This window comes from Tupaia chinensis, unplaced genomic scaffold (assembly GCF_000334495.1).
Source record: "Tupaia chinensis unplaced genomic scaffold, TupChi_1.0 Scaffold149780_1, whole genome shotgun sequence".
Lineage (NCBI taxonomy): Eukaryota > Metazoa > Chordata > Mammalia > Scandentia > Tupaiidae > Tupaia > Tupaia belangeri.
In genome coordinates, this window is record NW_006209624.1 from 683,503 (window position 1) to 696,468 (window position 12,966).

The 12,966-nt window shown below is 35.5% G+C and overlaps 1 protein-coding gene across 1 annotated transcript in view; it reads left to right on the forward strand.

Annotated features, from left to right (window-relative positions):
- LOC102479205 (sodium/hydrogen exchanger 2-like) overlaps positions 1–12,966 on the forward strand; it is a 184,863-nt gene that overhangs the window by 156,133 nt on the left and 15,764 nt on the right. Inside the window, exon 11 of the mRNA XM_006171525.1 lies at positions 6,066–6,177. Within this exon, the coding sequence (XP_006171587.1) occupies positions 6,066–6,177 (112 nt within the window). The remainder of the gene's footprint in view (positions 1–6,065; positions 6,178–12,966) is intronic.

Here is a 12,966-nt window from a genome sequence, read left to right on the forward strand (position 1 = left end):
CACACACGCACCTGGCGTGAGTTTAAGCCATCGGGTCCGGGACTCAAACCGCGGTCAACTACATGGGAGTCCAGCGACATAGCCATTACGCTAGCCGTTGATCCAGGGATTCCTTTCTTCAGCTCTCCTTCATTCGACTTGTCCATACATAGAAATGCTATAGATTTTTGGATGTTTATTTTGTATCCTGCCAATTTACTGTATTCATTTATTATGTCGAGAAGTTTTCTTATGAAAAACTTTGGGTCTTCTAAATATACCATCATGTCATCTGCAAATAAAGATATTGCCAGGACCAGCAGTTAGCGTAATGGCTATGTCACTGGACTCCCATGTAATTGACTGTGGTTCGCGTCCTGGAACCGGTGGCTTAAAACTCACGCCCAGTGCATGTGCTTGCGTGCCCAAGATCCCTAGAGGAGGATGGAGGAGAACGGATTGCAGCGTGGTCATCCCCCCGTGGGGGGGTGATTTCTCGCTTTTTGTCTCTCTGTGTCTCTCTGTCTGGCTGGAGAGTGCAAGCGCCCTATAGCAAAAAAAGACTCTCCAAAAAAAACCAAAAAAAAAAAAAGGAAAAAAAGAAACAAATAAAGATATTGCCTATTTGAGTGCCTTTTATATTATTATATTTTATGATAATGTTGGGTAAGACTTCTAGCACTATATTAAAAAGCAGTGGAGAAAATGGGCAGCCTTGTCTAGGGCCAGTTCTGAGGAGAAAAGCTATTACCTTTACCTCATTCAGTATAATGTTAGCTATAGGTTTTTCATAAATGGCTTTTATTGTGTTGAGAAATGACCATAGTATACCACTCTTACTGACAGTCTTAATCATGAAAGGATATTGTATTTTATCAAATGCTTTTTCTGCATCAATTGAAATAATCATATGCTTTTGTCTTTGTTTCTGTTAATATGGTATATTATATTTATGTTCCTGCATATGTTTAACAACTCTTGCATCCCTGAATAAAGCCTATCTGGTTGTGATAAATGATCTTTGTTATATGTTGTTGGATATGATTTTCAAGTATCTTGCTGAGAACTTTTGCATCAATATTCATCATAGATATTGGTCTGTAGTTTTCCTTTTCTGTCATGTCCTTATCTGTTTTGGGAATGAGGATAATGGAGGCTTCATAAAATGACTTTGGGAGGTTTCCTTCCTTTTGGATCTTCTTCCTTTTGGATCTTTAGGAATAATTTGAGTAGAATAAGGGTTAACTCTTTCTTAAAAGTTTTGTAGAATTCAGAAGTGAAGCCATCCAGACTGGGTGTTTTCTTTGCTGGGTAATTATTTATTTCTGATTTAATCTTGGTAGATTATATGAATCCAGAATTTTTTTAGTCTTCTCCATGTTCTCTTGTTTGTTAGTTATAGTATTCTCTAATGATGTTTTTTATTTCTGTTGTGACTGCTGTAATGTTGCTTTTTTGATTACGTATTTGATTTAACTGGCTTCATTCTTTCTTCTGTTTTATCAGTCTTGATTTTGTGTCCTATCATATGGTAAATTTTTGAAAATGTTCTATGCTGGGGTTAGAAAATTAATTATTTTGTGATCTTAGGGTGGAAAGTCCTATTGATGTCTGTGAAGCCCATTTGATTGATATCATCATTTATGTCCTCTCTCTCTCTCTCTTTGCCTAGAAGGTCTGTCTAAAGGAGATAATGGGGTGTTGAAATCCCCAACAATTATAAGGTTGCACCCTATCTCTCCTTTTTACTCCAGCAGTGTTTCCTTCACGTGTTTAGGTGCTCGAGTTGGGTGCATAGATATTTGTAAGCAACATCTCTTCTTGATGAATTAGACCATTTACTATTATAAATGTGTCCTGTTCTCATTTTTGAAGTCTTTGTCTTGAAGTTTATTTTGTCTGACATCAGTATTACAACTCCAGTCCTTTTCTTATTTCTATTTTCATGCAATATCTTTTTCCAGCCCTTCACTCTCAGTCTATGCATATCTTTATCTATAAGGTGCATTTCTTGTAGCCAACAGATAGATGGCTTCTGTTCCCCCCCCCCGTCCGGCCCGCTTGTTCCTAGCCAGTCTGTGTCTCTTAACTGGAGATTTTAATCCATTAATATACAATTTATTTTCTTTTGTTGTTGTTGTTGTTGTTGTTGTCTTCTAACAATCCATCTGGCTTTTTAATTTTCCTGGTATAGCACTTCTGTCAGAACCTCTTGAAGTGCTGATCTGGAGTTGGTAAATTCTTTCAGGTTTTATTTATCTGAGAATGTTTTTGTCTTTTTTTCCCCCCACATGAAAGATAATCTTGCTGGGTATAGTATTCTTGGTTGAAATTATTTTTCATTTGACACTTTGACTATATTTCCCCATTCTTTCCTTGCCTGCATTGTTTCTGATGAAAGGTCTGATGTTAGCCTGATGGGATAATCTTTGTAAGTAACTTGATGCTTTCCTCTTGCCAATTTTAGTATCTTATTTTTGTGATTTTGGCCAATCTGGCTATGATGTGCTTTGGAGAGTATTTTCTTGGACTGATTCTATTTGGAGTCCTATGTATTTCTTTGGATATTTAAATACCTTTCTATGTTTGGAAAGTATTCTTCCAGGATTTCATAAAATAAGTTATCAATGCCCTTATTATTTTCTTTCTCTTCTGGGATACCAATTATCCAGATGTTGGGGACCTAGATGGTATCTAAGTTTTCTAATATATTATCCTCATTTTTTTTTGGTTGTTTTCTTAGCCCTTTTGATACTTTTTTTCTAGGACAGAGGTTTTGTCTTCTACATTCGAGATTTGATCTTCTGTGTAATCTAATCTACTTTTAATACTTTCAAGGGAGGTTTTAATTTCCTGTATCACATTCTTCATCTCTAACAATTTCGTTTGATTCTTTTTTATGGTGTCTATTTCTTCTTTTAAATCATGAAAGAACTTACTCATCTTCTGGAGCTCACTGTTTCTTTTCTCTTGCATCTCATTTATATTGGTCATTACAAATATTCTGAGTTGCTTATCCAACATTGCTATGATTTCTATTGTGTTGTCTGTGGGTGATTCGGAATTGATGTTTCCCTTGGGGAAGAGACATTTCATTGGTTGCTCATATTTCTTGTGCCTCTGCCACTGTTCCTAGTCATCTGGTAATCTCTAAGTTCCTTCTTAATTTATTCAAGATATCTCTGAGTGTTCATAAATGTGCAGAAGTAGAAAATTGGTGATTTCTCTTCTGCTCTGTCTCCCTGGTATTCACTAGCACCCTGCACTACTGTCATGGGTCTTGGGTGACTCAAAGTCCTCCCTGTTTCTAAAGAATAGGTGCATCTGAAACTGAGCTTCTGAGCTTCACCTCAGGAGTAAAGAAAAGAAAGTGAGGTGTGCTACACGCTATCCAAAACACATAAGTCCTGAGATTTCAAAGGCGAGTGGGGGAGTGGATGAGTCTCACATCCAGTTTAGAACCTGCAGCCACAGGCAGCTTGAGATCCAGGAAGGCCATTTGTTTCAACCTGTATCTGGATGGGGTGAGGAGGGGCACAAGTTTGTCTTAAAGTTCCAAGACACAAAACTGAAGTCCAAAGGCGAGCGGTGGAGGGGATGAGCCAAGAGTCCCAGCTATTAGGCCCTGAATCCACAGGTAGTCTGGTATCCTTTTGCTTCAACTGGTATCCGGATCTACATCAGAAGCATTGAAGTCTCTCTTGCTATAACGTGTTTAAGCTGGAATTTCTTTGTCAATTTTAAAAAAATATTTGCTATAGAGTACATGTACCCAAGAGAAACAGAGACAAAAACAATGAAAGAGAAAGAGAGAGAGAAAGTGAAAAAGTACTTTCCAGGGGTGATGGCCATGCCACAATCCCTTCTCCATTATTCTCTTGGGATTTAGGGCACACATGCACACATGCCTGGCATATTTCTCATGTCATTGAGTCTGAGACTCTAATGGCTTAGTTAGTTATGTGGGATCTAGTCACCTTAACTACTATGCCACTGGGTGGCCTTTAGCTGGTTTTTCTGCATTAGGATGGGGGATAGTTATAGAGAAACAAAGATAGGTTGATTTTGATTGCATGCTATCTGTTGCAAATCCTTGAGTAAATTAGACTTAGTATTTAGAAATAGTATTATCAATATTTTTTATCAAGCCAGAGCTATACAATTAAAGCATAATAAAAGATGATATAAATCTATTTATTTGTTAAGTATATACAGCACATATCAGTAATTCAGGACCCTAAATTTTATCTAAATTACACAAATTGACTCTTATCATTGTCTTAAATTAATGTATACTTTAAAAACATTTCCCTTTGAATTACCAATATAAAGCTGGCATTAATATTATTATGCAAAATATACTAAACTTTTGTAATTTGGTATGTCTTGATTAATAATAACATATTCCAGAATTTAATGGATAATTTAAAAAATAATTGAATTATTGCCATAAAAATATTGTTACAGTGTAATACAGGGGACTCCAGTAAGTTTACATGAAAGTGTAATTAAAGTGCAAGTTTACTTTGGTGCAAATAATTTTTGATATCCATGCATAATTTTTTTTTTTGGAGAGATTTTCGCTATAGGGCGCATGCGCTCGCCAGACAGACAGAGAGAGACATAGAGACAGAAAGTGAGAAATCACCCTCCGGGGGGATGGTCACTCTGCAATCCCTTCTCCTCCATTCTCCTCTTGGGATCTTGGGCATGCATGCACACTCGCCCGGCGTGAGTTTTAAGCCACTATGTGGGAGTCCAGCGACATAGCCATTACGCAAACTGCTGGTTCCCCATACATAATTTTTTCATAGTACACACTTTCTATGAGCTTTTTAAAAAATCTCTTCAAAAAAGAGTATATAGAGGCACAGTCAATTCATTTACCATTGCATGGTGACATACTTAAGAAAAATCTCAAAGGCCATTTGAAATGCCAGTATTAAACAACATAATTCTTTTGCCTGGTCTCAATCATCATAGTTAACTTATTTGCCATTCCTTACACAATGAGTGATAAATGATAAGTTAAATTTTAGCTGTTATTCCTTCTATATTTTTATTAGAGCTATCTTGGGAATGTATTCTCAACAACATGTAAAAACACATTTGTTAATGTATAGAGTATACTGTGGTGTGTATTATAAGATTTTTAACATTTGGGGCCAGATGGTGGTACAGTGGCAAAATGTGATGCTCTGCAATGTAATCCCAGTTGGGAAAGTTCCCAATTCAAGTCTAAAGACCTCTGAGTATGTTGGGCATATTCATGAACCTGGAAATTGCTGAAGGCAGGAGTGGATTGCTGCATCAAGACTCTGTTGGTGGTTCAGTCTCTCCATCTCTGTCTCACTCTATGTGTTCTTGCTCATATAAGAAATAAATTTAAAAATTAAAGCAATATTTTATAACATTAGCAAATAGAACTGTCCTCTGAAATTTTTTCTTACATTTGGAATGTCCTTATCTTATATTCTCAAAAAGTTTATTTTATTCATGACAGAGAGCACATATGTGCATGAGAGAGAGAGAGAGATAGAGAGAGAGAAAGAGGGGGAAGAACTCTCAACAGGATCTAGCTGTGTCAGCTTTTGTTCCCTGGCCCTCTACTCTAGGTCATCAGGATCTTAGGTGCACATGTGTACACACACACACACACACACACACACACACACACATACACACAAACATTTTCAAACCCAGCTGGGGATCTGAACCTACAGTCAGCCATGTGTCTTTCAGCATCATAGTTTAGTTTGCTATAAGATATGCACTAGGTTGGGCCTGAAATATTTTTGCTTAGATATCTACTGGACTATGTATGCAAGTATATATTTTAAATGTTGAGATAAAAGAGTTTTAATATGCAGATTCCTGGGTTGACTGGATTACTCTTAAAGCTCAGATTTCCACTTTTCAATGTGACTTTCTACACCCATTGGCTTTCATTCTATCTTCAGTTAGCCATTCAGAGTTTCTCTGGGATGCTTCTATTTGTTTATGCTTTGAATTTAATAAGTATGTCAATTGAATTTATATATTTATGTGTTGTGCACTTATAAGTAACTCAGATATTTTCTTGGTAGCCGCAGCTGTGAAACAACCATTTCAATCCCATCCCCAGAACCTTCGAATCAAGACCTCATGGGTAACATTCAAGAAATACTGACCACAAACTTTTATAAAATCAGGAGAATGGTAAGATTTTTTCCAGTATATATCACTTTATTAGTTACAGAAATAGAATAAATATAGTTTCTTTTCTTTTTATAGTTTTAAATGAACTTCTACTGAACCTCGACTCTTATATATGCCATAGGAATATTGGCAGGGTAAATATAATGACAAGTCAGTGTTTATGTCACATTCAGACTTGTTACTACTCATAAGAATGTGCTTTAACATTTTCTATTTAACTATCAGTGCAGTGCATTATACTATACCTATGAGTTCTAAAAGATGATGGTATTTTCTTAAGTATACAATTTTCTACAGTAAACTCTATTCTATTTTGTTATTGGAAAAGTTATGATGTATTTTTCCATGCAAAAATGCAACATGACTTTCTGATGATCCAATACTTAGAAAAAAATCAGGTATTTTAGTTATTAAGGAAAAATTTGTTACTAGCAAGCTGCCAAATTACACAACTATGTATTTAAACTGTAATAAAATACATCTAATAAGTCTAGTATTGAATGGTAGGTCATATTTCTTTGATAATGTGGAAATATACTAATTCTTAAGCACATAAGATTCCTATTTTTTCCTCTTATTCACTGAAAAAAAATTTAATACAAATGAGAAGGAACAATTTCATTTTGAAATGAATGTTTACTTTTATGTTAGAGACAGCTTAACTTAAACTTGAAGATTTTAGGTCATTGCTGTTAAGATCATTTTTACTTCTTGTCATTATTCTGTAACCCTAGGTACAAATAAATGTAATGAAGTGCCAGATAACATAAATCTCGAAAATATTTTGTTTGGTAGTGTCTTGGGTAACAGAGTTACTGTGTGATAGAAAGGCTTATATGATAGAGTTCAATGGACATGAAAATCACTTTGAGCTTTTGAATATTTGGAACATAATTATAGTAATATTACCTAACAATAATAAATGAATATTATTTTTACTGCTACCTTAAGTGTAATAAAATAGTTCTATAAAATTAGTATAACAATGTGATGTCATTTTTCCTTAAGTTTATTTATTTTTTTTAATATTTTAATTAAAAATGTCAATAAGTTTCTATTTATATATTTTGAGAATTTTTTTAATCGCAAGTTCTTTTATACATTCAATCACTTTAGTTAGCTTGTAAAGTGAATATTTCATGTGTGCATTTCTCCCCAGTCCAGTTGACAATACTATAAAGTTATCTTCAGAAGATAATACCCCCTTTCTTTGTCCCATTAATGCTCTGCCTTCCTAATTTTTTCCTCAATGTTCTTCCTCAGACTCTATTCCTTCACCTATCCTCTTCCCACCCTATATCAGGTACGCACAACCATTTACTGTGTTTCTATATCCTTTAGTCATTCAGTTTTGGTCATAGGGTGGGGACACTTGGCATATATTAAGTGGAGACATACAATGTCTCTCCTTGATAGCCTGACTTGTTTCACTCAGCAGTAAATCTTCCGTATTCCTCCACTTTCTGTCAAAAGCCAGGTTTTTTTTTTTTTTTAGTTTCCATACAGTATATGTGCCATGGTTTTTCAATCCATTTCTCTATTCGCGGGCATTTGGGCTGGTTCCATGTCTTAGCAATTGTGAATAATGCCACAATAAATATTGTTGTGCAAGCACTTTTATGATTAAGAATTCTTCTGTCCTTTGGGTAGATACCAAGGAATGGAATTGCTGGATAATATGGAAATTCTATATGTAGATTTTTGAGGAATCTCCAAGTTCTTCTTCACAGTGGCTGGACCAATTTACATTCCCACCAGCAGTGTAAGAGATGTCCCCTTTCACCACACCCCCACAAGCACTTATCAATTTTTATTTTTTAATCTTAGTTATTCTGACTGGGGTTAGGTGGTATCTAATTGATGTTTTGATCTGCATTTTCCTTACAATGAGGAATGGTGAACAGTTTTTCAAATGCCTTTTGGCTATTCATACGTCGTTCTTAGAGAGTGTTTTTTCAACTCATTCTGCCATCTTTTAATAGGATTATTCATACTTTTTTGGGACAGCTGCTTGAGTTCCTTGTTTATTCTGGTTATCAGTTCCTCATCTGATGCATAGTTTACAAAACTATTTTCCCATTCGGAGGGCTACTGATTCACACCAATTACTGTGTCTTTTGCCATGCAAAAACTTCTTAGTCTGATGTAATCCCAGGTGTCTATTTTGGGGAATATTGACTGTGCTTTGAGGGTCTTATTTAAGAAGACTTTGCCTACCTCAATGCCTAGAAAGCTGCTAAATTACACAATTGTAAAGATTTAAACTTTAATAAAATACATCTAATAAGTCTAGTATTGAATGGTAGATCAGGGTTTCCCCAGTGTTTCCTAGGAACATTTTATAGTTTGAGATCTTAGGTTTAGATCTTTGATCCACCTTAGTTCATTTTTTCATTGGTGAGAAGTAGAGGTTCAGATTCATCTCTCTGCAGGTGGATATCCAGCACTATATGCTCAAGAGGTTTTCCTTTTCCCACTGGATTGATGTCCCGACCCACAGGACCGTTGAACAGGTTTCTTGACCTAACAATAATAAATGAATATTATTTTTACTGCTACCTTAAGTGTAATAAAATAGTTCTATAAAATTAGTATAACAATGTGATGTCATTTTTCCTTAAGTTTATTTATTTTTTTTAATATTTTAATTAAAAGTGTCAATAAGTTTCTATTTATATATTTTGAGAATTTTTTTAATCGCAAGTTCTTTTATACATTCAATCACTTTAGTTAGCTTGTAAAGTGAATATTTCATGTGTGCATTTCTCCCCAGTCCAGTTGACAATACTATAAAGTTATCTTCAGAAGATAATACCCCATTTCTTTGTCCCATTAATGCTCTGCCTTCCTAATTTTTTCCTCAATGTTCTTCCTCAGACTCTATTCCTTCACCTATCCTCTTCCCACCCTATATCAGGTACGCACAACCATTTACTGTGTTTCTATATCCTTTAGTCATTCAGTTTTGGTCATAGGGTGGGGACACTTGGCATATATTAAGTGGAGACATACAATGTCTCTCCTTGATAGCCTGACTTGTTTCACTCAGCAGTAAATCTTCCGTATTCCTCCACTTTCTGTCAAAAGCCAGGTTTTTTTTTTTTTTAGTATTCCATACAGTATATGTGCCATGGTTTTTCAATCCATTTCTCTATTCGCGGGCATTTGGGCTGGTTCCATGTCTTAGCAATTGTGAATAATGCCACAATAAATATTGTTGTGCAAGCACTTTTATGATTAAGAATTCTTCTGTCCTTTGGGTAGATACCAAGGAATGGAATTGCTGGATAATATGGAAATTCTATATGTAGATTTTTGAGGAATCTCCAAGTTCTTCTTCACAGTGGCTGGACCAATTTACATTCCCACCAGCAGTGTAAGAGATGTCCCCTTTCACCACACCCCCACAAGCACTTATCAATTTTTATTTTTTAATCTTAGTTATTCTGACTGGGGTTAGGTGGTATCTAATTGATGTTTTGATCTGCATTTTCCTTACAATGAGGAATGGTGAACAGTTTTTCAAATGCCTTTTGGCTATTCATATGTCGTTCTTAGAGAGTGTTTTTTCAACTCATTCTGCCATCTTTTAATAGGATTATTCATACTTTTTTGGGACAGCTGCTTGAGTTCCTTGTTTATTCTGGTTATCAGTTCCTCATCTGATGCATAGTTTACAAAACTATTTTCCCATTCGGAGGGCTACTGATTCACACCAATTACTGTGTCTTTTGCCATGCAAAAACTTCTTAGTCTGATGTAATCCCAGGTGTCTATTTTGGGGAATATTGACTGTGCTTTGAGGGTCTTATTTAAGAAGACTTTGCCTACCTCAATGCCTAGAAAGCTGCTAAATTACACAATTGTAAAGATTTAAACTTTAATAAAATACATCTAATAAGTCTAGTATTGAATGGTAGATCAGGGTTTCCCCAGTGTTTCCTAGGAACATTTTATAGTTTGAGATCTTAGGTTTAGATCTTTGATCCACCTTAGTTCATTTTTTCATTGGTGAGAAGTAGAGGTTCAGATTCATCTCTCTGCAGGTGGATATCCAGCACTATATGCTCAAGAGGTTTTCCTTTTCCCACTGGATTGATGTCCCGACCCACAGGACAGTTGAACAGGTTTCTTGAGGGAAGGAGTGAGAGACAGGACTAATGGCACAATGTTACAACTTTTCAGAGTCGTCCATTTATTGTGGGCCAGGGATGGTGGTTAAATACATGTTGGTGGGTGGTGATTGGTTAAATGAAGGATTGTAAAAGGTGGGTTATGATTGGTTGCTTTTGTGAACCAATCATGAGGTGCCGGATATGCAAGTCTGAGGGATTCTAGCCTCGCCAGTCAGTGAGCGCCATGGGAAGTGGCCAATCAGAGCATGGTTTTGAAGGTGAGCTTCTGAAGGGGAGCCAATCATGGCCTTTGTAATTGTGTACTTGTTTGCTTTCTGGGAAACCGAAACCTAGTAAGAGACTCATGAAAATGGCCTCGGCAGACTCGCTGGTGCGCAGCCTCCCACAGATTGACTGGTACCCCTTGTCAAAAGTCAGTTGACTGTATGATTGAGAATTTATTTTTTGAGACTCTATTCTGTTCCATTGGTCCACCTGTCTGTTTCTTTGCCAGTACCATGCTGTTTTGATTACCACAGCTTTATAGTATATTTTTGGGTCTGGGAGTGAGATGCCACCCACTCCACTCTGCTTGTGCAGGATTTCTTTGGCAATATGAGGTCTTTTATGATTCCAGACTAATTTCATGATTGTCTTTTCTAGATCTGTGAAGAATGTGTCTGGTATTTTGATTGAGATTGCATTAAATATGTAGATTAATTTGGATAGAATTGCCATTTTGATTATATTAATGCTTCCAATTCAATGACATGGGGTGTCTTTCCACTTTTTTGTGTGTCATTTTCAATTTCTTTTTTTAGCTTTCGTAGTTTTCTTTGTGGACATCTTTAAAGTCTTTGGTTAGCTTTATTCCTTAGTATCTTATACTTTTTGAGGCTATGGTAAATAGAATTATTTTTTCTCAGTTCTGTCTCAGTCTTCCTGCTGTTTGTATAGATTTTTGTATGTTTATTTTGTATCCTGCAACTTTACTGTATTCATGTATTAATTCCAGGAATTTTTTCATGGACAGCATTGGGTCTTCTATGTATACAATCATTTCATCTGCAAATAGAGTTTCACCTCTTCTTTTTCTATTTGAATTCCATTTATTTTATTCTCTTTCCTTATTGTGTTGGTAAGAACTTCCAGTACTATATTGAAAAGGAGTGGAGAAAGTGGGCATGCATGACTTGTACTAGTTTTTAGTGGGAAAGCTTTCAGCTTTTCTCCATTTAGGATGATGTTCACTGTGGGTTTTTCATAGATAGCTTTTATTGTGTTGAGAAATGACCTTTCTATGCCAATATTGCTGAGAGTCTTGATCATGAAGGGATGTTATTTCTTATCCAATGATTTTTCTTCATCAATTAATATGATCATATGATTTTTATCTTTCTTTCTGTATGGTTTATTACATTTATGGTTTTGCTTATGTTGAACCAACCTTGCATTCCTGGAATAAAACCTATCTGACCATGATGTATAATCATTTTTTATAAGTTGTTGGATACTATTTACTAGTATCTTCTTGAGAATCTTTGTGTTATATTCATCAGAGATATTGGTCTATAGTTTTCCTTCCTTGTCTTGTCCTTATCTGTTATATGGATAAGGGTGATGGAGGCTTCATAGAATGAATTTGGAAGAGATTCACCTTTTTTGGATCTTTAGAAATAACTTGAGCAGAATGGGTGTTAACTCTTCATTGAAAATTTTGTAGAATTCAGATGTGAAGCCATCAGGATCTGAACTTTTCTACGTTGGGAGGTTATTTATGACTGATTCAATCTCCTGGCTCGTTATAGTCCTATTCTGACTTTCTACACCTTCCTGGATCAATCTGGGTAGATTACAAATATCCAGGAATTTTTCAATCTCACCCAGATTGTTATGTTTCTCGGCATATAGTTATCCATAGTATCCTCTAATGACGTTTTGTGTTTCTACTATGTCTGTTGTCATATTGCCTGCTTCATTGCAGATTTGATTTACCTGGTTCCTTTCTCTCTTCCTAATAAGTCTTGCTAGAGGTATATCAATTTTGTTTATCTTTTCAAAGAACCAGCTTTTACATTCATTTATTTTCTGTATAGTTCATTTATTTTCTATTTCATTTATTTCTGCTCCTATCTTTATTATTTCCTTTCTCCTGGAGTTTTATGATTTGTTTGCAGTTGCTTTTCCAATTCTCTGAGGCATGATGTTAGGTGATCCATTTGTCTTCTTTCCATCTTATTCTCATGTGCACTAATTGCTATGAATTTCTCTCTTATGACTGTTTTAACAGTGTCCCAAAGATTATGGAAACTCGTGTCCTCATTGCCATTGTCTTCCATGGATCTTTTGATCTCAGTCTTTATTTCTTCCATAGTTGTGAAGTCATTCAGGAGTAGACTATTTAGCTTCCAAGTATTTGTGTATTTTTGAGGGTTTCTCTTGAAATTAAATTAGATCTAATTCCATCATGGTAGTAGAAGATTCTGGATATAGTTTATTTGCTTTTGACTTTGCAGAGGCTTGCTTTGTGCCCTATCATGTAGTCAATCTTCAAAAAATTTCCATGTGGGGGTGAGAAAAAAGTATATCTTGTGATTTTTGGATGGAAAGTTCTATAGATGTCTGTTAAGTCCATTTGATTTATGGTATCATTTAGATCCTGTATCTCTTTATC